Consider the following 26923-nt stretch of genomic DNA (forward strand, 5'->3'; position numbering starts at 1 on the left):
CTGGGCTGGGCTGGACATGGCTCGGCTTGGTTCATCTGTGCTGGGCTGGGCTGGGCTGGACCTGGCTCGGCTTGGTTCATCTGTGCTGGGCTGGGTCTGGCTGGGCTCGGCCCGGTTCACCGGCGGGCGAAAGCGCCCGGACTGCGCCGCCCGGTTGCGGTGTCCCGAGCTGTCCGGCAGGGGGCGCCTCCCGGCGGTGCCTCCGCCAGCGGCGGCCAGCCCCGCCCCGCCGGCCCCGCCCCTCTTTGTTGCGGCGGCCAATGGGGGCGCGCCGCGGGCGGGCGGGCGGCCGGTCGCGCGGCAGCGCGCGGCATGGCGCGCGGCGCGGGGCGCGCCCCCTGCGCGGCCGCGGCCGGTACCGGGGCCGGGACGGGGCGCCCGGAGCGAGCGGGCCGGCGTCGCTAGCGAGGGACCGCCCCCGCCCAGCCTCCTCCGCACGCCCGTCACAGCCACACACACATACACATAGAGAGCGGCCGGGCGGCGGCGAGGCCGCGGGGCACATCCCGCCAGCGGTCCCGGGCTCGGGCATGGCCGCGGGGCCATGACGGGCGCGGCGGGCGGCGGCGGCGGCGGCCGCGGGAGCAGCCGGCGTGCGGCGGGCGGCAAGGAGGGCGGGCGGTCGCGGAGCGCCCAGCCGCGGGCGGCGGGCGGCGGCGGCGGGAGCGGCGGGGGCTCGGAGGAGGAGGAGCAGGAGCAGCAGCGGGACGGCGGCTCGCCCTTCCTGGTGAACAAGAGCGGCTTCCCCATGGACGGGCAGACCTGGGAGCGGATGTGGGGCCACGTGGAGCGGGTGCATCCCGACGGCGGGGCCGTGGCGGCGGCCATCCGGAGCGCCGCCCGCCTGGCTCGGGTAAGGCGAAGCCGCCGTGCGTCCCCTCGTTCGGGCGGAGCGGGTGGCACCGAGCCCGAGCTCGGCGGGCCGGCGGCTGCCGCGGTCTGTGCGCGCCGGGCGGGCGGGGCGGTGTGACAGCCCAGCCCGGGGATGCTCTCGGGGCATCGGCCGTCCGAAAGCGCCCAGAACGGAGTACCGGCGTTGCGGGCTGCTTAGGGGCTGCAGTGCGTGTCCTGGGGAATAAGCAGGAAGAAAATTACTCCTTTTAGCTTGGGGAGAAAAAAGCAGAAACCAAGAGTTAGAAGAAATCTTCAGGGATTGAGTGAAGCACTTTGTGCAATTTAAAGCAGGTTTTTTCTTTTCCTTTTGGAAACAGGCGTTTCCTTAAACACAGCGTTGCTCCTCAAATGTAACAAGGGATTTAAAACTTAGACATTTCTTTTCCATTATGTGGAAAGATTCCAAATGCTTTTGTCTGGTACGTTCCTCAGTACAAGCCCCAAATAGCTCTGCCTCACCCAAGTCTTTTTCCACCAGACAGCAAATAAAATGTTGATGTCTGCTGTTGTTCCAAGGTTTCTCGACACTGCTGCATTACTGATCACAATGTCTTTAACACTCTCTGCTTTGGCAGACTTTGAGCTTGATTCACTCCTCCCATCAAGCAGCATTAATGTGAGCTGACCGCTGAAGTCTGGGTTGGTTCATACCCCTCTGCGTGCTGGGGTGAGATGGTTGGGCTGCTGTTGTCATGGTCCAAGCTGTCGGCGATACTGACATGAACCATATGCCTGTTCTTTTCATGGAGTAGAAAGGAGATTCTGTGCACAGGGAAGTCGAAATCTTACTGTGTAGGGCTGTACTGAGAAGGTGCTTGTCAAATAAGCTGCGGGCTGAAAAGGCCTTTCATCTCTCTTCTGCAATGTTCAGTCTAGTGCAGGTGCAAAAGGGATAATCTCTCTCCACTCTGCTCTCCTTGTGCTGGAACCAGCCTTTGTTTGGATGGACGAACATGTCCAACTGAAAAATAATCAGGTTATGCTGAGTTTGTGGTTCCTTGGTGTGGTTCATCTTGTACTTCCACAAGCACTTGAGGTGGAAATGAAGGGGCAGGGACTGGGCAGAACTTCTTGTTTCAGCAGCCTGACCAGCCTATGCCAGTCTAGATGGCCTGCAAGCCCATTTGGTGTTAAGAGATGGCAAAGCATACGCTAGACTTGACTTTCATCCTTTACTTGCCAGCTCCAGAGCATGTAACTTTTATTAGTGACACCCGTGGTGACTGACAAAGCATCTGGTGAGAGACATGCCAGTGTCTCCAGTGTGCTGGTCTGCACACTGTATTCCTGTGGGAATGTCCCAGAGAGCGTTGCCCATGGCTTCTTCCTCAGTGCCACAGCTCTGGGCTGACTCTATGTAGCATGTACATAAGCTGGGCAGAATAAAAATGTTTTGAGATCTGCCTGGCCAAATCATTTGATGATGTTGATCAGTGCCCAGTGCTGTAGGAGTTGTACTCCTCCAGCACTACCCAGAAGCAAAATCCCTGTTACAGTGATTAGTATCTTCAGGGGCTGGAAGACCTGGTGCCCTCTGTGACTAAGTAGCTCTTGCTGGCTAAGTGTGGGACTTCAGTGTCAGAGAGTAATTTGAGGACTACCTAGTCTTTATTAGGGCCAACACAACTCAGGTGAGTAAATGAAGGTTAGGAGCTGGGTTTTTTTGCCACAAAGTGGTAGTGGATTACCAAAGTTGTGATGGTGATTTCTGGGTCAGAGTAGGAATGTGAGTGGAGACTTGTTCCTTAAATTGTGGTACAAATTATCTTAACTGGCTTGTGCTGCTGGGTATGTGTCACCCTATAAAAGACCAGGTAGTGTTGTTTGCGAGTGAGGAGGGAAACTTGTGCCTGAGAGAAGATGATTTGTAATCTGTTTGCACTGATTGTTGGTTCAGGCTGAGTGAGTGGCATGTGCAACTGCTCCATTTCTGCATCTGATCTGTTCTTAATCCCTAATGATGGGAGAGAGTTTTCATCCCCTCTTCAAGAAGCTCCACTTGATTGCTCTAATCATCTTGGCATTAGTCTCAGCAATCATACACGCAGGGTGGTAAGTAGCTTCTGACTGTGTCTGTGAGGTTGCCCTTACTGGAACAAATGCAAACTGCAGAGGTGCAGGGCTGCGTCTCTCTTGGGAGGCAGAGTCCTTAGAAAAAATTGGCTTGTCTGCAGGGGTAGTTTTGGAATCTGTGGGATCCTCCCCCTCTGTTTGCTTGAGCTCTGGGAATAGTGCAGGCTCACAGTTTGGAAGGGCTGTGCAATCCTTTACCTGTTCTGTGATCTTGGAGGTGCTTGGAGATCGTAATAAATTAAACCTCTCAGCAGCTTTGAGGACTCTTGCCATGCTGAGTAACTGTGTGTTTGCAGGGGAAGCTGGTAGAAAATGACTTTCTGGTCATTAAGCAAGACAGTGGAATCATCCAAAATGAGTTTCACACAGGATGTCAGTGGTGAAGTGGGACTACAGCATTTCCAGCCATGGGATGAGTCTCCAGCTCTGCCACATGGCCTTGCACTGCAGCAGCTCCACTGTCTGGAGCTGCTGTTCCTTGGAAAGACTGGTACAGGGTCAAGGCTTTTTATCTGACTTGTCTCTGAATTTCACTTGCTTTACAAATTCATGGTCTGTAGTGCTGTGTCTGCATTTCCTCTTGCCATCCGTGACCTCTTGCCTGCTCCTTGCTGCTGGATGTATACCAGGAGCTGGAGGGCTGCATCCTCAATCACAACAAAGCTGTGCTTTCCTTCACTTGTTGTATTGTGCAGCCCTGGCTTCTGCTCCATGCTGGGTGTGTGCTCAGGATCAGTCCTGCAGCTGGGGCAGGAATTGGGGAGGGAAGGGAGTGGGAGAGGTGTGTGGCTCCCCCCTGCCTGGCCTGGCTGGCAGCATGGTTTGTGTACTACCTGCCCTGCACTGGAGAGAGGAGAGCAGTGCTGCTCTGTCTGGGCTCAGGCTTATGGACACTCCTCCCTTCTTGCCTGAGACCTGGAGGGGCTTGGGCCTCCTGGCTCAGCAGGCCTGCTGAGATAACTGGAATATGTTCTAGCCAGTAGGAAAACCCTGGTTCTCTTTTCTGGGCTATGCTCTGGTATCTGACACGCTCATCCCCCTTGGATAATGTGATCGCCTGCCTTGGAGATGGGGAGCACCTCACTTGGAGTCTGAGCCTGTCCCCTCTGGTGAGGGTGGCCACTGTGGGTTTCAGAAAGGGCTGTGTCCGTTCCCACTGGAGCTGTCCCTATGGGATGCTGTCCTGGGTCCCACAGCAGGGTGAGGGCTGGGAAAAGGATGGAATCCCCACCCCTGCAGCAGCAGCCAGGCCCCTCACTGCCTGGGGCTCCCATTGCCTCTGTGTGTTGTGTAAGTGCAATGCATGCACCTAGAGCTTCTGTATCTTTGAAGCAAAGGACTGAGTGTATTGGAGCAGAAATGGCCACCCCAGGAAGGTGTGACAGCCCTGCCATAATCCCCTTTGTCAGCTCCTTGCTGCTTCTGAAACTTGAACCTTATCAGGTGTGTTGAGTCCAGGTCTGCCTTTGTGCTGGAAGGGACAGGTGAATAATTCATCCAGCTCAAAGGCGCTGGGTGAGAAAGCAACCTGTGGAATCAAAAAATGCCTCTAATTAAGAGCTTAGGCATGAAAACTGTGATTAAGAAGCACTAATGAGTCTTGCTCATAACTCCCACTGGTGAGAGGAGAAAGTCCATGTGTGCCGGCGTGTAGCACTGGGATGGCGGGGGCGAGCTGGAAGCCTTGCCATCTGCTTGCCACTTACAGTATGCTTCTGTGTGCCAGTAGTGTAGGAGTCTCTGGTTTGGTGTTTTTCTTCCCCTTCTCCAAGGTGTATTTACTGTTTCGCTGTAGTAACTTGCTGCATGTAGTAAATTCCAGGTTTTGTTGCCTTGGGATTACCGGTGCTCACTCTCTGAAAGCAAGCGCGATCTTAACAGAGGTGGGAACTGGAGAGGAAAGTTTTTGTGCCAGAGATGGCCCCATACCACCTGATAAGAATTGGCTGTTCTTATCAGTAATTGCTGACTTCAAATGTATTAAGGACAGTGATATGTCGCATTATGAGCTTTAAACTACAGTTATGACAATATGGTCCCACAGATGCTTTTCTTTTCACCTTGTCACAGCTGCCCAAATTGCTGGTTCCTGAATTAGAATCTGTATTAATATTCAAATAAACTGCTTCCTCCACTGTGTGAGAATTGTGCTAACTTCTTTTTAGCCATGCTGCCCACTTTAATATCTGCTGACCCCATATTTTGCAGTCTCACCCCTGAAACAAGTGGACTTTGGGACAAGGCTCTGCTGCTTTCCTGCGTGGCTGCAGGCTCAGGAGCCAAATAGCTGTGGAGATTAAATGTGGATTGAGGGCCTGCCTTCTTAAAATGCTTAGGCACAAGCAGATGTCTTATGAGATTTTGGAAAAATCCCATTATGTTGCCAGTCAATATCTTTAAATGTCTTAATGTCATTCAATATTTGGGTGCCAGGTGGTCTTCTAGGTGCTGTGCTCTCCCTCCCCAGCAAGCATGCTGCAGACATATGGCAGATGGGAAATTATGCAGCCTATATGATATCCTTGTCTCCTTTTATCTTTCTCCTGTGGTAAAGAAGGCCAGAAATTAGACTTGAAATGGCTTCCTGGGGGAGGGAGGACAGCAAAGTCAGTACTGGGGCTCTGCTCATCCAAACTGCCCTGTGCTGGGGAGGGAATGGGAAGCATAGGCTTTCTGTGCTGGACTGGCTGCCTGCATAGGGTGGTATTTGGGCGATGCTGGCGGCTCTGATGATCAGCCTGCCATGGCCTGTCTGTGCAGGGAAGGGCTGGCTCTGCTGCTGGGGCAGCCCCTGTGGTCAGCAGGGTGACTTTGCCCGATGCTTGAGTTCACGTGGGGTTTAAGCCATCTGTGCTGCTGCGTTGTGTTGCACTGAGCACATGCCACTGCTCAGTAAATCACTTATCTGCTCTGTGGGGAGCCGTGGCTGTCTAACCTCTTTATCTTTCTTTCTTGTGTCCAGCCCTCAGTGCCACCAGTGCCAAACTACAAGCTCTCCATGTCAATCCCAGAATGGCTCCAGGCAATACAGACCTACATGAAGATGCTGCAGTATCCTTCTCGTGCGTGTGGTCTCCAGAAAGAAGGCTGACTTGTGCCTGATGTGAATTAACAGAGCTTTACTGAAGCTTTAGCTGGTTGCGAGGGCTTGGGATCATTTGGGGGTAAAGAGGCACCTCCAGGGATTTGTGATAGCAGCAGCAGCTTGTCATAGCAGTCCTCTGGGAGATGTAATTATCTTTAAATTATACTGAAAAATTTAACTGAAGTGACATTGGTGGGAATAGAAGTGCTTATTTTGAAGTTGATGTATGAGGATATTATGATCGGCTCATGATGCCTGGAGAAATAATACAGCATCTCGTCATAAAGCGACTGAGAGAGAGCCAGTGTTGTGGCAAGCCTTTCTCCCTCTGCCTTGACAGCCCCTGTGGGCTCCCTGAGGATTGCTCGTGTGCTCAGCCTGCAGGGAGTGCTTGTCACTGGGGTGACCAGGCACGAGCAGCTGTCCTGACCCCAAGGTGGGCAGCCTTGCCTGTGACACAGGAATTGACCGAAGGCATCTCCCTTCCAGATGTTCCACCTTGCTTGGGGGATTCGTCAGGGATCTACACATCTGTCTAGCCTGCATGTCACTGCCCCACACCCAATTCCTGCCTTTCCATTGCTGAGAGATAATTTCAGAGAAGGTTGCTGGCCCAGATGCTGCTCTTGTGTTTCCCTTTTTCCTAAACTCTGCCTTTTTGTGTGTGTGGGGAAACTGGGAGGGGGGATGAGGAATGAGTGTAAAGCACTGGTAAGGATTAAGAAAGGATATGGGAGGCAGCTGGAAGAACATGCAGGAATAGCAGGCGTGGTTGGCTTGGTGGGGAGCTGTGGCTGGGATCAAGGCTGCAGCAGCTGCCTTGGGGAGGGAGACGGGGGCCTGCCTGCTCTGCAGGGGGAACGGTGCATTTCTCTTCTTTATGGCAGCCACTTGGCCAGGACAAGAGGCTTCATGCTCGCTGGGATTGTGCCAGAGAGGATACCATGTCAGACAGAGCTCCAAAAATTACATTATCCCCCACCTCACCCTGTAGTGGTTTTGAAATCCTGCATTCTGCTGTGTAGCAGGAGCAGACCTTAGTCACAGGGTTTGGATGTGTATTCGAAAAAGCTTCAAAGTGGGCTGGGGAGCAGTGTCTGGGCTTCCTTTGAGGGCTGAAAGAGGATGTATGCTTTGTGCAGAGCACCCTGAGAGGGCCTCTTGAATTAGTTTTGAAGGCAGGAGGGAAGTAAAGCCTTGTTTGTGGAGAACTCTGAACTCTAACTGAAGTCAGTTCAGAGCATCCTGGTGAGAGCTAGAGTTTTTATTTAGCCTATGGTTATACATCCAGCAGCTGTGATATTTATGCCTTGCAGGCAACTCTTAGCTTCCATGGGTTCACCTTCTTGTGCCCTGGTATCTGCCTTGGTATCGCCAGTTTTACTGACATGAACATTCTGATGGGAATAGAATTTGGATACTAGGTTAGGAAAGAGATTCAACTGGAAAAGTAAACTATCAAAAATAAAGGCAGTGTGATTTTTTTTTTTTTTTTTACAAAATTTAATTGGGTTTTTTGTTTTATTTTTGTTTTCATTGAACAGATTGTTTTCCTGGTCTGATTTATTGTGTTGCTTGAACAGAAATGCTCAAGGAACAAGGAATAGGCTGCTTCTGGTGATGCTGCTGTTTGGCAGCCTGTGCTTCCAGGCAAGTGGTGCTGAGATTTGGTTGACTGTCTGCTGGCATCATTTCTGATGAACTTTTCCACTATTAATGTTAGCTAATGACCTTGACTTGCACAAAGCTGGTTGTTTTCATTTTGAGAGCATCGTATTTTTTAGAGAATGGTTTATATTTTTTAAGTGTGAATGGATGCACCAACAATGGTTTTGGTTGACAGGTCACAGGTGAATCATGATGCTGATGGAGTTAAAAGACTTTTAAAGGAAATAAAGTTTTTTCAGACCATGGATTATGTTGATTGGTTTGGGTAGGCTATGAGAGCCTTCTCTTGCCCATGTGTGAGAGTTTTGTTCAAACTTGCAATCTAGTGATTGCAAGTGAGCCGGACCTAGTGGAAAAGAGAATTTATAGCCTTCAAATACTGAATTTGAGTGTCATTTTAGATGGTCAACCTTAATACATTACTCTGTACTTAGTGCTGATAATAGGTCATATAAAAAGACAAGTAAAAAGTTTTGCTTTATTTCACATGCCACGTGTTTAATATCTGAGAGTCAATGGCTTTTACTGCCTGTTTTGTGTTTCCACAGGAACTCAGAACTGGAATTCACCTTTTCAGCAGTGTTATTTTATTGCTTGACTGTTCAAGTTACTTTCCTTTAACAGACAAAATGCAGATACAATCACACGGGAACACAGTTCTTCGAGATCAGAAAAACCAGACCTCTGAGTGGGTAAGTGTCCCTGGAATTGGTCTTGTGCCCTTGTCCCTGATCACCTGGCATTCAAGCCCTGCAGCACCATGGCATGGGAGGGCTGTGTCCTCTGTGCCACAGCTGCCTCTGTTGCTACCTTTGTGAAGAGTGTCCCAGCTTGCTGCGGGGTTGCAAAAGGACCATCAGGACCAAGGAGTGGAAGGGCTGTTCTTGCTCAGCAGCTGTGTGGGAGCTGCTTGGCTGCAGGCCAGAGCTGCATGCACAGGGGTGGGAAAACTCTCTGCTTATTGGTGTTACTCTGGGAAGACTGGGCTGCTTTTCTGAAAACTGAGTAAGTCCTGATATTCTGGTTGTGCTGAAATGTTCTTTGCAGGTGGTAGGAAGGGATTAGCTGTGTGAAATGAAGCAGGAGTTTTGACATCCTGGGCACAGTAGTTTTCCCTGGAAGCTCACAATGGACTGTTTTAAGTCATGGCTGTGCTTCTGCCTTGCTGCTCATCTTGCTGTTCCATCCATGTGGTGGGCTTGTGCTGGTTGGTGATGAGTTGTGCAGTGCAGGTATGAACATGTGCCCAGGGAGCCTGGCTGCAGAGAGCTGGGGTCTCTTGCATGTTAGAACTGCATCATACTTAGGACAGCTCTTTAACAGAACCTAATAAACTAGCAGCAAGGGTGTTGACATTATATTTCTATTTTAGGGTGAAATTTAGATAAGCAGAATGTAATTACTCCCATAGACTGGTCTGTCTCTAGCTCGTCCCAGCTCTCTGCCATTAAACCAATGGTCCCTCACTCTAAAATTCCAGTTCCCATCTCAGCTTTGTGCTTTAGGTTTTCATCTTGCTGACAGCAATCTTTCTCACCTCCTTTATCTAATGTTCACTGCTCTGGTGGAACTAGTTTAAAACAAATCTTGTGCCTTGAATGATAGATGAGTTTACAGAAGCTTAAACCAATTTTCAAGCTGCTCACTCATTTTTAAATATGTGCCATTACTTTTTTCAAAGGAAGTGAAGGATGAAAATGAATTATGCTCAGCACTTACCACTTAAAAGGTCGTTGTTTTCCTGGGCTGGATAAAAGCCTGGCTTACGAGCATGGTGCTCTTTCCTAGAAGGGAGCAGATACAGTGCTTGCAGCTGGAGATGTGCCTGTGGCTTTGAATCATCTCCTGAGTGGAGCCATTTCCTCTGTTTATCTGCCTTAGTGTTTGCTTGGAGGCAAGTATCTGACTCTCCTTGTTGCTGCTTGGAACTTCTTGGAATGGGGTTTCAGGAGTTCTATGGAGTTCAGGATGGTGCCCCTGGAAATGGTCCAACCCCTCAGGGGCTGCCAGCTTTCCAGGCACAGCTGCCTGAACGTGGTGTGTGCTGGACTCAAACAGTGTAAATCCTAAGGGCTGTGCTGCTTTGCTCCTAGATTGGGTAGATGGGAGTGCTGGGAGGAGTGGGGCTGTCAGGAGCACGTGTTACTGCCTGGATCCTGCTGTTCTGCTGTAGGGCTCAACACTTACCTGATCTTGGTTTCTCCAGTTTTAAGAAGGAGAACGGATGCAAGGCTGTGGGAAGTTCCTGTCATTTTTATGAAACTTACAGTTTCTGGTTTAGATTTTACATCTTTTAAAATTTACCTGGCCAAGTCAGGAGGATGGGACCCCAGAATATTCTCAGTGGTCCCTAGTGACTGGACAAGGAGCAATGGGCAGAAGCTGGAAGTCCCATCTAAGTATGAGGAAAAAAAGGTTTACTTTGAGGCTGACAGAGCACTTAAACAGGCTGCCCATAGAGGTTATGGAGTCTCGTTCTGTGGAGATATTCAAAACCTACCTGTGCAACCTGCTCTAAATGAAACTACTTTAGTAGGAGGGTTGGGCAGATGGTCTTTGGAGGTCCCATCCAACCCCAGCTTTGGTGATTCTGTGTGAATAATGCATTGAGGTGTGCATGACAGCTTCCCTTTTCTTCATTTGTCCAGTTTTCATCAAAGCTGAAAAATCACCTACACTTCCAATTTTTTTTTTCCTGGGAGGTGTGTTCTACTTCACAAAAAATCTGCTCCCAGCATGGCAATGACAGGTGTCTTGTGCTTAGGTGGCAGGAGCTGCTCTGAGCAATTTCTGTGCTGTGAAAGGCCTCACTTGCTGCAGCACAGTATTTGCAGGTTGATTGGGCAAGATGCTGAAGGCCTCCAATTGCCACTGGCTCTTGAAAAATGAGGCTGTTCCCAGAGCTTTATTGACACTAAACATATTGCTGATTTCATAATGTGAGGGCTCAAAGCTAGTTCATCTTTGGCAGCCTCTCTTCAAGACAGCAGTGGCTGGACACAAAGAAGCTGAGTACTAGATGGAAATTGAATATTCATAAATTCATGTCAAAGTGTCCTAAAGCAGCTGGGGCATATTAATGAGTTTTACTATTATGGAAGGAGGACTAGATATTGTAGGGATTTACTGCCAGCATCAGTGTGATGTATGAGAAAATAAAAATGTGGCTGAGCATAGGAAGAAGAACATAAATTATCTATAGGAGCTCATTAAGGGATATAGTCTTGCTATAACTCAGTATTTACAATCTCTTTAAGAAAGTCACTCTTATTATCAACTTAACTTTTAGAGTGCTAGACAGCATGTGGATTTGCTTAGACTACAGATAGCACTTTTAGAAAGGCTAGATTTCTGTTGGCGTAGCTGTGCAAGTCGGGGTGGCAGAGCTGTGAACCTGTAAACTTGGTGTGCTGTTTTTCTTGTACTGGCAAACTGTGTCTGAAAATGTGCCTGGGTCTCACCTCTCCTGAGTTGGCTGTATTTGCATAAAATCCAAATTTATGGGTGTAGCTACATCCACTGTAGGAGTGCTTTGCTAATACAGGTGTCCTGGGACAGTGCCCTTCACAGGCTTTGGTTTGTACTAAATAGGTAAAGGGCACCCTGTGAAAGTTCAGCTCTGCTGATCCATATGTGTTTGCATGTGATATGAATGTTTCAGACACCAGGAGAACTGGTTTTCTTTTTCCCATGCAGGATTATGCATGGGAAAACCTAATATAGAAACCTAGTATAGGTTTCTATATTAGACTTTTGTTGGTACAACCAGTCTGATAAAAAATGGTACTTTTGACTGACATAGTTATTCTTTTTAAAACTTCAGGTTTAGATCATGTAAGAGCTTTAGGAAAAAAGTGTATGTCGGGATATCTAGTAAAATCTGTAACTGTGAATTCAATGTCAACAAGCTGTTACTACTGGGTTTACAAGGAGAGATAAGCCCTCTGGAAGCTTCTGTTCTGGGATGCAGGCATGAGGCACAATGAGAAATAAATCTTTGTCCTCCACAGAGGATCTGGGGAGGTGCAGTATTGTACTGTTCCCTCAGTTAAGTGCCAGCTGAACAGGGGCACCTACAACTGAAGCAGAAACTGATGTTTGGGTATGTTCTGTGGTCTTTGAGGAATTGGAGCCCAGAAGCTGCTCTGTGAGGGGGGAGACATTCAGTGGCAGCAGATAAAATGTGTAATCGATTGCAGGAAAGGAGCACGATAGGAGCTGTCACGTGGCAGCAGTGTCACCAAATAACAGGGAAGGGGAGATGGGAAATAATACTGTTTTCACACACCATGTTATTAAGGAACACTGATGGGGCTGTAAAGAAAAATGGGCTCATAGCATTTCCAGACAATAGACTGCAGAAGGCATTTGAACATCTGCTTCTCTCTCACACAAAGGGGGAATGTTACAGAGACGGTGTGGTGTTCAGCATGTGGGGGATATGCTTTTGCCATTGAAACACTGTTTTTGAGAAGATTCACAAGATCAGTATCTGCTCTGATGTTTTATCTCCTTTTGCTCCTGCTGGTGCCTTTTGCTTCTCTTTTTGGCTTCATTATCATGAATGAAACTGCCAGGAGCCTTAGAAAAACTTGGGAGAGGGGATTTTATAGACCTCATGCAAATACATGGGTCTGTGCAAGGCAAATTTTGTGGGAAAATGTGCTGGAGGATCTCACTAATAAAAAATTTATTCCGTCTTGTAGGAGTCTTTCTAATGAAGGTAATGGGAAGCATCTCCTAAGCAGGGTCATCCCTGAAGGGACTCCAGTGTGATTGGTGCCAGCTGGTGAGATCCTTCAGTCTTGGGCATGCTGAATGGTTTTAAGATTCTTCTAACCTGTATATGAAATTGAGTACCCCAAGTAAAAAATCTGGAAGCAGAAGGAATTAATGTTTCCTATGAGCTGTCTTTAGACACTGACATTTTAAACAGAAAGCGTCCCAAAGAGGCAAAGTCAACTCCTTTCAGGGCCTCTGTTACTGCAGGAAGCAAGGGAGATAGTCCTGGTTGGCGCCTGAAAACACTGAAAGAAGTTTGAATCAATTAGCAAGGACGTATCACTATCTGCCAAGGACTAGGTCTTGAGGGAGGAACAAGCAGCCTGTTCCTGTTGGCTACATTTGTTAGAGGCAGAAGTGTTCACTGTGGTCTGGAATAGAGATCTGCCTGGCAGACGTCAGAGAGGGGTGTAAATGCCACAAAGAGGGAAGCAGCAGGGTGCTTGTCTTTGACTGCAGCAGTCTCTCCTGGAAGAGATGGGCTGCCCCCAATGCTCACTGGGGTGTGGGGAGAGGGTGACTGGGCTAATTCCCAGCTGTCTGATGTAAGACTGTAAACAATGGCTGTATATGTGGACTCTTTTCAGGTAACTGTCAAGATTTAAAGAAAATCCCAGAAGCAAACCCTGCTAAGGCAGGGAATTGAAATGCTTGATGCTGTTTTTTAATTCTTTTCTGCCTTCCTTAAATCTCCTTTCACAAGTTTACCTGCAGACTTTCTGGTCACTATCGACATCTTAGACAGTGTGATAAGGATTTGGGAGTGAGGGAGAAGAGGAAAAGGATGAATATAAGAGCACCTGTAATGAGCTCTTCTCAAATGGGCTGAATGCTCTGTCATTTGTCATAGATCCCTTAGAGAACTGACAAGCAGCCTTCAACCATTAATATTTGTGTTAGAGAACATGGGGAGGGTGGGTGCTGGGGAAGGCAGAGATAGCAGCCTTTAAAAAGAATAAGGGAAAAGATAAGTCTGGGAACTTTGAGTTTATCTGTAGTTCAAGGGAAGGGAAAGGCAACATTAATATTGTTGGGCACTGTTCGTTTCTGAGAATTTCCTTCTATCAGCATGTAAGAGCTTTTGTCAACAAGGGAGAAGATGTGGATATGGTAACTCTTTGTTTTAGTGTGGCTTTTGATAAGACCATATCTTATCTCTGCAGATAAAGCAGGGACCTTGAGTCTAAATAAAACTATTTAATGTAAGGACCCAACTTGGTGAAAAGCAGCACATAGAAAGTGGCACTTTACCAATATTGCCTGGCAGAGATTGTCAGCTGAGGTGTGCAGTGTCTGTCCCAGCTTAGTTTTTCCTTAATGGTATGGGTAAGACTAACTGTTTGCAGTGATTTACAGTCCAGGCTGGACAAGGTGACAAGGCTTTGAAAAGTGAGACTGGGATAGTCAGAGTGATCTCTTGGGCTGGAACAAACGGGAGATAATTTAGTGAAGGCAGATATATAGGAAACTTTGGGTGTAGCCAGCTGTGGAGAGCAAAAGGCTAGATTTCAAAGAAGCAGCTGAGCTTAAAAAAAATAAAAGAAACCAAATAAAATTCACCAAAAAAGCCCAGCCAAAAAAATCCCCACCCCTAACAAAAAAACCTCCCAACCAACCCACAAAAAAGCCCCACCAAAAACACCAACAAAAAGCCACCAGAACCCCATTCACTGTGGGCAAACAAGGAAAAGCCAGCAGCATGCTGGCTTGGTTGCAAATATGCACTGAAAGATGGATTCAGAAGGAAATTGGTCTGTTTGTACTGTTGTGGGCTTAGCCAAAGGACTGTGAGAAGTGAGTTGGTTGAAGGAATTCTAAAATTGAAAGAAACATTGTCCTGAAATCATAACCTTGGGGGAGTGAGGGAGGAGTTAAATAAAAATTGGTGTCTGCTTTCTCATTTTTACAGAGGAGAGGGTAGATTAGTCTTTTGCATATCCAAATGTCTGTAGCAAGAGGAGAGATGATGAATGGTCTCCATGCCCACTTTGGAGAGTAGAAATAGCTCCTGATTTGATTTGCAAAAAGGGAAGGATTTAGTTTAAACATTAGGAGACGTTCTTAGATGCAAGGTTAAGTATAGGATAGATTAGCTGGTGGGTTCCCAGGCTTTTGAGAAGCAGACTGAAAAATAATCTGTGGGGAGTGATTTAGATTTGGCTTGTGCTACCTTGGGTGGAGCAGTGGTTTGGGGATTCTCCAGGGGCTCTGCTTCCAATACAAACACAGTGTTTAAGGCCATGTTTTGACTCAAGCTTGTTAAAAGTGGCAGAAAAACTCAGTGGCTCTTGAACTGGGTCATGCACATAAACCCTGCGGTCCATGCTGTAAATGCAGAGAGAAAGCAAACTGTTTGTAGAGTACTCCCAGGACTCCAGGATGTGTGGCAAGCACATTTCTCTCCCTCTCAGGATTTTTCATAGAGGTGCACAGAGAAAAATTAAAGAGAAAACGATTTCTATTTCTGCTTCTTGTTTTTCCTATGTGGGATGTGTTTGGAGAATTGTTTAGCTGGAGTGAGTGCTTGATTGGATTCTGGTGAGGGTTGTTTGAGCCTGATGGCTAATCCAACCCACCTGGGGCTGGACTCTCGGGAGAGGGTCACGAGTTGTGTTAGAGTTAGATAAAGTAGTATGTAGTTTTAGTATCTTCTTTTTTATATAGTATATTAATGTATTTTAGCCATAGTTATAATAAAGAAATCATTCAGCCTTCTGAATTGAGTCAGACATCGTCATTTCTTCCCATTGGGTTCACCTGCATTTACAATAAGGATGGGTGTGTGAGGGCACAGCCTGCCCCAGAAGTGCAGGTGGGTGCTGCTTTGCTGACATCCTGGGCAGTGCTCCCCTCACACAGACCCTTGTCACTGTCCTGCTCCATCGGTGTCCCTGAGCTGCCAGGTCCCAGTGCAGCTCCTGGATCCAGGGGCAGGTTGCTGTGTGTGTCTGAGGAGGAGATGCTGGCCCTGCCCCTCAGACTGTGTTAACCAGGCATGCTTGCTTGGTTTGTGGCACACCAAATGGCTTGCAGGTAAAAGGTTTTACAACTCAACATTTTTCAGTTTTCCTCATGATGCACATTCATTATCAGCTTTATTTTTTTTTTTTTTTGTTTGGAACTCCCATGTGGTTAGAAGATAGGAAATCCAGTGGATTATCATGTTTATGGATACCTCCCATGCCTCATCTGCACATAACAAATCTGAGACAGAGACTGGGCTTTGCAGTGGCCCCTGCAGTGACCAGTGGAGCCTCTGTGGGTGATGAAGGAGCCCCTTTGTGTGCCCTCCCTGGGGCTGCTCTGGGCTTCCAGCACTTCTCCGGGGTTCTGTGCCTGATTGTGAGTGTGGAGGAGGCAGGCAAACTCTCATTAGTCTTCTGTACTGCAGGCAGTGTGTAAGGGCTGGTTGTTTATAAATGAAAAGATAAATTCTAACTTGGATAAATGGGACACAAAATGGCTGTGACAGGCTGTAATAGCAGTGGGAGCTCTGTTGTCGCTTGGATTCAACACCAGGTTTAAAATGCATGAGGTGGATGAATCAGAAGGTGGGGAAAACAGACTGATGGTTTCAGATGCATATTTTCATAATCTTCTCCAATAGAAATATTTTTGTCATTTAATCTTGTATTTCCTTAGAGTAGGGATCTGTTTACAAAGCTCTTCCCAGAGAAAGGATATGGATAGAGAAGACTGAAAAATAAAAGTTATCATTTGGCTAAGTTTTCAGCTGTGCTTTTTTTTTTTTTTTTTGGGGGGGGGGTGTTCTTTTTGGCATGGCATTGGATGTGATTTTTCTGGCCTTTTTTAGGCTGCTTCCAGGTTTTTTTTGGTGGGGTTTTTTTTGTTTGTTTTAGGGTTTTTTTTTTGTTTTTTTTTTTTTTTGACCAAGCTGTCCAGGATTTCAGGATCTGTTTGTGGAAGGGGATAGGTTAACTCTTAGGTCAATAGTGCAGTGTCAGTCTGGCACAACAGCTTTCTCAGCTGACCTGAGGTTGCCTGTTGCTTGTCACAGTGTTGTCCCTGTCAAATAGTTGTACTCCAGAGATAGTATCTAGATTGTAACTAAACTTTGGGAACTTGCAAAATCCTGGGCATGTGTAGTTTCCTGCCCTCCTGCAGGAAATGTGTGGATTTTGCCACTTTCCCTGTCCACTGGAGCAGCAGCAAGACAATAATTCAGTTTGCAGGGCTGTGAAGTGTCTGTGTTGGTAGAGCTTTCTGTGGAGCAGGCTTTGATAAAAAGGCAGTAAATTCTGGTCTGCAGTTGTAGCTATGAGATTATGGAGGCATTTGTAGCTTTTAGGGGGCCATGTAACCATCCTCTCTCTCCTGGTTGCTTTGTTTGCTTGTTGATCCTTCAGAGGAGAGCCAGGGTTATTTTGAAAATGAGCTAAACTCAGTCTTGCTCTGGGATTTCTGTGGTTGCCAGCTTGTACAGTTCAGTGGGGCTTTGTGTTACAGTCTGAGGTGATGCTCAGGGAGTTGCTGGAAGATGCAGAGAGGACTGCATTCCTCCCATTCACTTTCAATATCTTTTTTTTTTTTCCTCTTTTCATTTTTTTCCCCCACAGTCATCCTCCAGAAGTTAACAGGACTCCAACAAGTCACTGAAGGGGAGAATCAGGTTCCCAAGCTCTTGCTGAGATAAGAACTGGGGGTGCCTGCCTCTTGTTGTATGAGAGGACCTTTTGATTCCTGTCAATTGCTCTAGCTGGAAGGACTGAAAACTGTTTTGTTTCTGTTCTAGGTTAATGGAGACAGCAAAAGAAATGACCAGGGAGTCCTTACCTATCAAATGCCTTGAAGCAGTTATCCTGGGGATGTATCCTTTCACATGCCTGTGACTTGTTCCACTGCAGCTCTGTTGAATACATTGCCCCTCACAGATGGTGTTTGAGAGGGTCACAGCCAAAGGTGAGTGCCAGCAGCCTGGGGAGCTGCCCTGGCATTCATCACCGAGGTGCTGAGGTGCCTGGGCTTGTAGGTGGGAGTTGGGATGCTGTGTGCCAGGTCACAACTGTTGTGATTTGGCCATGCAGACTTTGCCTCCTGCCCTGGTCATCTGCATAATGTCAGGATCTGACCCAAAATGCCCACATAAGTACCTTTATACACAATCCTTGTTTTCCTTGTTAGCATTTCTCTGTTGGTTGTTGTTGAAACTTGGTGACACCCGAGGAGGTGGGTTCTGTTCTGTGTTTTTCTGATGTTTATGTGGCCCAGTCGGGTTAGCTTTTGTCTCTGAGCCCACAGCTGTGCTTTGTGCAGAAACTGTGTAACAGTTAAACATTTCAGCTTCCCCTTAACATAATGCTTGCTTCCTACTCAGTCTTCAGTCACTTAGACACTGACTTGCTTCTCCTCCCGCTGGTGCTGTCACTGATAAATCAACCTGCACCATCCTGCAACACTGGAGGAGGGCAAGGCAGGGCTGCAGGAACAGGTTGTCAGACACATCTTGTCAGAAATGATCAAGTTTTGCTTAAAACAAATCCCAACTAAAAATGAGCCCCGAAGCAAACCATCTCCTGGGATGTCTCTGCAGCGTTTTGCTGGCGGCTGCTGCCCCCTCCCGTGGGAGAGGGAGCTGGCAGAGCCTGGCAGGGAGTGCCTGTGCCAATCCATGGCTGCTGGGGGCTGAGCAGTGTGTGCCAGGGATAGCCTCGGGCTGGGGTCTGAGAGGTGGCTCTGCCTGACAGGGTTTCCCCTGGGAATGCTGACAGGCTCTGCATGCGCTGCAGGGATTGGGGTTCTAAGGGCTTGGTGTCAACAAGAGACTCAAACCCCCTTCCAGAAGGAAAAATCATAGAATGTCCTGAGTTGGAAGGGACCCACAAGAACCATTCAAGTTCAGGCCCTGTGTTGTCTAAATGCTTGTTGGACTCTGTCAGGCTTCCTGGTGCTGTGACCACTGCCATGGGGAGCCTGTTCCAGTGCCCAACCATCCTCTGGGTGAAGAACCTGTTCCTAATATCCAACATAAACCTCCCCTGACACAGCTCCAGGCCAGTCCCTCAGGTCCTGTCACCGGGCACCACAGAGCAGAGATCAGTGCCTGCCCCTCCTCTTCCCCCCACCAGGAAGCTGGAACTGCAATGAGATCTCCCCTCAGCCTCCTCCCAGCTGAACAAACCAGGTAACCTCAGCTACACTTTGTATGGCTTCCCCTCAAGGACCATCTTCATTGCCCTCTTTGGGATGCTTCTAATAGATTTATATCCTTTTTATATTGTGGCACCCAAACCTGCCCCCAGCACTTGAGGTGAGGCTGTCCCGGTGCATAGCAGAGCAGGACAATCCCCTCCCTTGCCCGGCTGACAATGCTGTGCCTGATGTTCCCCAGGACGTGGTTGGTCCTGCTGGCTGCCAGGACACTGCTAACTCATGTTCCCTGTCTGTGGTGCTGCTCTCCAGCCTCTCATTCCCAGTCTATTCACACAACTGGGTATGCCCTGTCCCAGATGCAGAATCTGGCACTTCCCTTGTTAAACTTCACAGGTTGGTGATCATCCAGCTTCCCAATTTGTCAGGGTCTGTCTGCACTTGAGGGAGTCAGCAGCTCCTCCTAATTTTGTGTCATCAGCAAACTTACTAAGCATACCTTTGAGTCTTGCATCCAAGTAATTTGTGAAGATGTTGAACCAACCTTAAAATGGAGCACTGTGGAGGCCCAGCCTGGTGTAACCCCATTTGCTGTATCCTTCGTGTCTGACCCGCGAGCTTATTGCTCACCCCTTGTGTTCTGTATTTCTCTAGCTGTATGCTGGATATTTTGTCCAGGAGAATACTGGGAGTAACCGTATTGAAAGCTGTCCTGAAGCCCAAAAAGTTTACATTAACTGATTTCCCTTGATGTGATGGCAGTGGATCTGTTATGCTTGCCCTTGTGTCATGGTTGTGTCCCAAACCATTTGAGGATGAAAAGAATAGGGGGAAATAATCCCCAGGTGGTGTTGATGCCCCTCTGCAGTGTCAGTGTGGCTTGCAGTGCTGTATTTCTAGCAGTGAACTGATTATTCGAGCAAAGGGTGATTAGTGGCCTATGGATAATCTGGATAATCATGATAACCTGAAAGTGTCGTTGCTGGTTTTTTTTACTTGCCTCAAAACCTGACTTGTGGGTTCAGTTTGGTGTTTTTTTGGTTTTTTTTTTTTTTTTTGAGAAGTGAAGGAAGCAAAATAGTTGAAATCTATATTTTATACTATTTGTTGTCATTTGAAGTTTCTTGAGAGTTAAGATATGTATGAAATATTCTGTCTCTAGATACTAATTTAAAAAAACCGCAAACTCAGGGCAAACTTTTTTTTTTTTTTTTTTTTTAATTGAGAAGGTTTAGCCAGGGGAATGTATGGTCTTCCTAGGACTTCTGCATCCAGTCTTGGAAGTCTCTGTCTGAGAACAGGGACTGTCTGCTGGCTCGTGGTCTAGTAACAGATGCATTTAGGTTAAGAAGATTCATGCACTATAAACTCCAGGTATTTTGCTTGAGGTGTGGGTACACAAGGAGTGTAGCAGTGATGGGCACCTGAATCTGCGTGTCTGGGAAGTGGCTGGTACTGAGCCTGTGCCACTGTGGAAGCTTGTAGTGCTGTGGTGCATGTGCAGCATGGGTGGTTTTGGGAGGCATCTTTGGCATGACATGTGGGGAAGTTTGCTGGTTTTTGGCAGCCATGAGATTTTGAGCTTCAGCATTGCCCTCTGCAGTGTCTGGATGCAGGCGTGGTGAGGCCAGCAGCGTTCCAGGGTCAGGTGAAGATGTGCTTAGCCCCTCCTGAGTTTCCAGCCAGTGCCTTCACACAGGCCTGAGCTGAGCAGCCCTGTGTGTGCGTGTGTGTGTTAACCTCTGGTTCCATTCCATGTATCTGGAAATAAGGTGCTGCTGTAATTTGTCTGCTGGTAGGCCTCGAGTGTTGCTTGGATACTGGAAAAGCACATCCCGCTGCAGCAGACCCTCAGTGTGAGCCTTCCTTCAAAGGCCGGCTCGCGCAGAGCGGCTTAGCGAGATGTCACTTTAATTGAGCTGCTTGCTGGCTTGTGCAATTACCTTTTACTCTGTGACTTTTTATAAAATGCTTCTATAATCCCTCTTGGTGCAGAATTAAGTTTTGCATAATTGCCTATGCACTTGATCTTGGAGCCTTTTTATAGGGCAGTGAGGAAAGTACTGAGCTACCCTGCCTGCACACACCAAGGGAGCAGCTGCTCTGAGATGACCAAAACCTCAAGCAGATCTTCCACTATTATTTTGTAGCAGTCTGCACAGCTCTTTTTCTCTGTGTAGCTGTCTGAACTGTCTTCATATCTCTCTGCTTACATGATCTGCTTGTCAGTGCCTAACCAGAAGCATTCCTCCTGCTGTCTTCCCCAGGGCATTTCTCAGTTCAGTTGTAAATCAGCTGAGTAATGGTGCGTTCAGCCCACTCTTTCTGAGCAAAGATCCAATTGATTTGAGCTCATGAAAGGGAATAGTAAACCAGAAGGTGCCAAGGGAATTTTATCTGTGCTGCATTCAATTTATTAAAACGTGGAGAGCAAAATATCAAAGGGGGAGAGGGAAGCTGCGCACTGCATCCCTCCTCGGGGAGTCTTGCGGAGCGCGTCCGCGTTGGCTGAGCATAAATCACATAAATCGCTCCCGTTGCCTTCAGCATCCTTCTCCCAGTTCATGTGAGGTAATGCATGGACCCACACAGGGTATTAGAGCCCCTGGCCAATAATATCATTAAACAAGAAGAGAAGAGCAAAAATGTCTCAGGAGTGAGAAATTACTCAGCAGCTGCTGCACTGTTCCTACTGTGGATGCAATCTGTGGATGATGTTTATCACCAGTGGAGACCTGGGTCCATCCATCTCCTGCAGGCCAGCAGGTATATCCCTGGGCTGGAAGTGAGAGTTTTCAGTAAGGGGGAGAGTTTCTTGCAGTCGTTGCAGGTTACTGATGTCTGTGTAGTGCTCCTCTTTGCCTCCTACCTGCTTGTCTACAACTTGACCCACTTGCTAACTGAAATATGGGAAAGGAGGATGGTGCTGAACGTCCACAGCCCCTGTGGTGGCTGTGAAGAGCTGAGAGAGAGCTTTTAATTACTTACATTGTCATGGTCTAATCTTTAGATAGTCCCACCTCTCACTGTAGCTGGCGCTGGGGAGTAGGTTTCTCAATCTAAGGGATGCCACCCTGGCAGTCCAGCTTTGGGCAGCTGAGCCAGCTGCTTGAGCCTTTCCTATATGGACCCTGGAGCTGCCAGGAGGAACTCTGGGCCCTCTGTGTAGACAACATTCCAGATGTGGGCTCAGTAGCACTCTGCCTCACAGTAAGCAATCCCAAGCCCATGGGAAATGCTATCTGACTCCAGCTGGAAACCTCTCCAAGTGTTTATTGCTGGTGGTTGGGGGCCCTCTGAGCAGTTGCTTGGAAAACCAACTCTTCTGGTTTTACTGAAGCCTTATTGATGGTTTTATTTTCCTCCCGCTCCACATGCTGCTCTGTGCTAGCAGCTTCAGCATTGCTGATGTAACTAGAGCTGCTTCCTTGCTCCCCAGTCTGATGCCATCCCACCAGCTCACTGCTGCTCAGTGGCACTTACTCATGGCCCCAGCCCGTGGGAGTGGTAGGAGAGGAGAGAACCAGACAAGCTGTAGTTTCCTGTACTCATCTTAACCAGACTTCAGCAAAACACCCTTGCTGCGCTCTTAAGACATGAAGCACTGCCCCTTTTTGGGTGTGGATTCCAGCACTTGCTCTTGTTAAATTTCCTGTGGTTGGTGGTTGCCTGTCTCTCTAATTTGTTGAGGTCTCTCTGCAGTGACTCTCTGCCCTTGAAGGAGTCAACAGCTCTTAGTTTGGTGCTGTCCCCAGATTTTCGTTGAGTTCTGTGTCCGTGTTATAATGAAGCTGTTGAAGAGACCTGGGCTGAGGATGGAGCCCGCAGAGCCCCTCTAGTGATTGGCTAGATCTGGGCTGCTGTTACCAATTCGCAAGGACTCTCTTTGTGCCTGACCTGTGAGTTTCTTGTGCTTCGGTTTCTGCCTGGTGCCTCTTGTCCCTGTTGGTTGGCACCACTGGGAAGAGCCCAGCTCCATCACTGTGACTGTCATAAAGACCCAGGATTAGGAGGCCACGGAGCTTTGCTGCAGCTGCTTTTGCCCTCTCCTGCTCTGCGCTGCTTCTCTTTTGTGACATGTAATTCACTCCCTGACTCTCCATCCTGCAGTTACAGTCCCAGCTCACAGAAGTGTGATTACAGCTGCAGCATTGCTGTGTGCTTGCCTTTTGTTTGCCACAATACAGCTCTCCTTGGGCAGAGCAGAAAGGAAAGCTGTAATAATGATGCATGGACAGAGGGGAAGATCTGATGTGCCTTTCCAGCCCATTTGCTGTGTATTTCATCTCGGGTGGGGACTCTCATTAACCAGTCCCTCAGCAGAAGCAACCTGTACCTAAAGGTTAATTTCCACAGCAGTTGTTGCTGGGTTATTTGATGGTGGGTAATTTCTGCCCTCAAAAGATTCTTTTACTCCTACTAAGTATTTAATGAGATTAAATTGCAACTTCTCTGAGCCCTTGTGGCAGAAGTGTGTATGTGAGGCGGGTGGCCACCAAAGCTTTGTATGGACTTAACAGAAAGGCACTTGGGGAGCAGAGTGAAAACCCTTTCATAATGAGGGGGAAAAATAGTGGTGATGTTTGAAAGCTTCATAGGTGTTAATAAAAGGTAGTGCTTTTTCAGTTACACAGAATGATAAATACAATGGGCTTTTGCAGGAATCAGTCTGTAGGACAAAAATTATTGTAACATGACTTTGATGTACAAAGGATGCACCTTTTAAGGCCCAAAGCAAGGTGACCTTTTAAATGAGGTGAGTGTGTGCTGAGTTTTCCAGTTGACATAATGGCGCTGGGCCCTGTTCTGCCCTTGCAGTGTATTTATAATCTTTAATTATAAATCATCTCCTGATGATGGGGTGGAGCTATTTTTCTTGGAGAAGCTAGTCCTAAGGCAGCAGCGATCCAGTGAGACCATCTAAAGCAAACAGAGCTGTTTCTGTTCTGCGTAGGTGATGTCGGGGCGGGCTTTGACACTGTTGGGTGTCGTGTCTGTGTTTGATGGCAGTGGGGCAGGAGGTGGGTGCACGTGGCCTTGGCTGGGTGACAGATGTGTGTGGCAGGGAGGTCTGTGCTCTGCTGTGCACAGTCTTCCAGACTCATGGTCATACAGCCAGTGAACTGCACAGTGAGCTGAGCCCACAGTTTTATCTGTTCCTTTACCCTCTAATACATTTTCTCCAGGCTGCTAAAGCCGATGACATCTAGCACTGAATACAGCTAAACATGTTTGACATGCAACTGAAAAGCTTCCCTGTGGCTGTTCTGAAAGTTCTGTGTCAATGTGTTTTTCTTGCATGCTTTTTTTTTTGTTTGTTTGTTTGTTTTTGAAACTCCTTGCTCTTGACTTCAGATTCTGGGCGGTTCATGGACCTCTTTATTAGTTGGTTCCTGCATTTGCCCAGAAGCCAAAAGTTTGAATTTATGAAATTCAACAAACACTGGGTGAAATATCCCCCTGAAAAAATGGTTTAGAGAGAGATAAGAGCCACTGGATGCTTTTCATGCAACCCTGTAGAATGAAGAGGTGAAATGTGGGGTGCAGGCAGGGGTCAGCATCCCAGGGAGTCACACTGGTGGTGAGGTGGTGGCTTATCAAGCTGGGCAGAACCAGAATGGAGCCCAAATTGTGTTTTACAGTCTTGATACAAAGGCTTTTTTGTGCTCTCAGTTTCTCAGCAGCTGTCAGGCAGCCTTGCTATGCAGGCAGGGGAGGAAGGCTGGTCACAATAACATCCCAGGATATCTCAGCTGTGTGGTGGCTCTTGTTTCACTGCTGTTACATACCTCCTTTCTGGCCAAGAGGTAGGGAGAAGAGGGAATGTGGGCGATGCCCAGAGCAGAATCCTGGACAAAGCAGGTTCCTGCAGTTTCAGTGGGAACTGAGCCCACTTCTCCATCTGTCAGGATGCCCCAGCACTATCCTGGCAGTGCTGCCTTTTGGGCTGGTGTATTTTGTAGTGGCAGCACCATGACCAGCTGACTCAAGGGATGGCTCCAAGGTTACAGCAGGTGCCTCTGGCTGGAGTAACCCCAGGCTGGAGCGCTTTGCTGCAGCCTTTTCTGGTCATCCCTCCTCCATCCCCCAGGCACGGGTGGGGGCCTCAGCTGCAGAGGGGAAGGGCACCTGCTGTCCCAGGGGCCAGGTGCCAGCACGTGGAGCCAGGGTGAGTTTCAGCTGTCCCAGGATTAGCAGCAGGGAGCTGCGTGCAGCGTAGGTGCTGACGCAAAGCTGCTTGTGTGAGGGATTCTCAGCCTGTCCTTCCCTGGCACGGGCCAGCAGCCTCCCAAGGAGGTGACCTGCACGTAGCTCCCCTCTGAGATCACACACTACACTGGCACAGAGCTTGGTCCTGGCCTCTGCACGTGGTGCCTTTGAAATGGCCAGTCAGTGATTCCAGGGCTTACTTGTTAAGAGCATTGTTTCTGACCATGCCTCTGTGCTTATCTAATTAATTATTCATCTTGGACCTTTCCCTTGGTTCCTTTCAGCAGCATGTTGCAAGGGTAACATGCTAAAACACTCTGTATGAGGAGTGGCAATGTTGAAGGCCAGTTTACAGAAGGAAAGGCAGACTGTCACCTTGGCAAGGAATAAATCCAAATTTCTTGGTACTATTTGAAGACATGAGAAAATGAGGCTCATTAAACTAAGTTGTATCAAACCCTCAAGAAAGGGAGGTAAACACTTTTCTCTTTGGAAGTGTGGGAGTTTGATGTAGGTATCAAATGGGGAACTTCCACAGATCTAAGGAGGGTGGTTTCTCTTTGGGTGTGCTGACCTGAACAGCGTTGTGGTTTTTATCTTTTCCCTAAGTGTGGTTAAGAGTAATGCCCTTCCCCAATGGAACCATTGCATCTTATTTTCCAAGCAGCGAAATGGGCTTTGGCAGCACCGGCGGTATCTGGGCACAGAGATGAATGTGAGATGAATGAATTCTCACAGTGAGAATTAAGTTTGTGTTTACAGGAAAGCCCTTTGGGGGAGTTAGAAACCCCAAACCTGCTGCAGATGTCTCCCAGGTGTAATTGTACCTGCTGCTTTCCCAGCACCGTTGTTGCCTTGATGCAGTGCACCCCAGCTACTTAACAAACGGGCAGCCCTCCGTGGAACGATTCCCCATCAGCTTTAAAACCCACTTCTCAGGGAACTATTTTCATCACGTGGTGCTTGGGATTTACTGCAACGGCCGCTACGGCTCGCTGGGCATGAGCAGGCGATCGGATCTGATGGACAAACCTCTCACTTACCGAACTCTGAGCGACCTCATCTTCGAATTTGAAGACTCCTATAAAAAGTACTTGCATTCAGTCAAAAAAGTCAAAATCGGATTGTACGTCCCACACGAGCCGCACAGCTTTCAGCCCATCGAGTGGAAACAGCTGGTCCTCAATGTGTCCAAAATGATGCGCACAGAAGTCAGAAAGGAGCTGGAGAAGTTTGCCAGGGATATGAGGATGAAGGTAGGTCCGTGCACCTGGGTGTTGGGCTCAGGAGGCAGTTGTGCCTAGTCCCATCCTGCAGAGATGGGTCTAGCTGTGTGTCAGCCTAAGATCTTGCAGGTATCAGGTGTGCTGGGTGGGTGCTTGCATTTCTCTCAGTGCTGCTTCTGCAGGGTTTGGTGTGCTTTCAAGCCTTTACAGTTATTTAGTTGAAGGATCTCCCCTTTAGCCTGGGGAACACTTGAGCCCAAACTTTTCCATGGCTATCAGGGAGGTGTTGCCCAGTTTGCTTTCCTCAATGAAGACGGTGATTGGGAAGAATCAGCATGGCTAGGGCTGGAACTGTTGGGAAGAGTGGCCTAGTTGCAGGCAGGAGGGGTCTGTTTTTCACCTGAGGTGCAGGAGGTGCCATGGGACATCTGTGTCAGTGGTTGTATCTCCTTGCAGGACATGCCAGTGGGGTGATGTCTACTGCCCTCAGCTAAATCACAGAGTAGGTTATGTAGGAAAGGCGAGTAAAGCGACTCCCTGACCGACTTCCCTGCTGGCTGGTTGGACTGAAGAGCTCGTTGGGAAACAGTGGGGAGACAGGGCAGGCTGCCAGGGACCTGAAGGGTTTGGCTGCCCTTGGGGATGAGGGGTGTCCCTGACCGTGCCTCTGAGCCTGGCATGGGTGAGGAGCTGTTTGTGGTCATGGTGGAAGCAGATTTGGTGCCTGTCCAGCTGGCTGTCAGCAGCAAAAGCAGAGCAGGTGTGTTGCTAAGTATGGGTCTGGCTCTTGTGGAGAGGTATGTGGTATCGTGTCCAAGTTATTCTGGGTTCTCGTCCCCTTCCCTGCTAAAGGACGGCTCCTACGTAGCAGCCAGGT

General features: G+C 48.3%; 1 protein-coding gene across 1 annotated transcript in view; it reads left to right on the forward strand.

Moving 5' to 3' along the window:
- The first annotated feature begins 291 nt into the window (after positions 1-291).
- The window catches only part of VASH2 (vasohibin 2), a 34712-nt gene continuing 8080 nt past the window's right edge, over positions 292-26923 (forward strand). Inside the window, exons 1-5 of the mRNA XM_002191639.7 lie at positions 292-853; positions 5930-6018; positions 8356-8412; positions 17256-17330; positions 25695-26076. Of these exons, the coding sequence (XP_002191675.5) occupies positions 545-853; positions 5930-6018; positions 8356-8412; positions 17256-17330; positions 25695-26076 (912 nt within the window). The 5' untranslated portion in view covers positions 292-544. The remainder of the gene's footprint in view (positions 854-5929; positions 6019-8355; positions 8413-17255; positions 17331-25694; positions 26077-26923) is intronic.

The sequence above is a fragment of the Taeniopygia guttata genome, chromosome 3 (genome assembly GCF_048771995.1).
Source record: "Taeniopygia guttata chromosome 3, bTaeGut7.mat, whole genome shotgun sequence".
NCBI lineage: Eukaryota > Metazoa > Chordata > Aves > Passeriformes > Estrildidae > Taeniopygia > Taeniopygia guttata.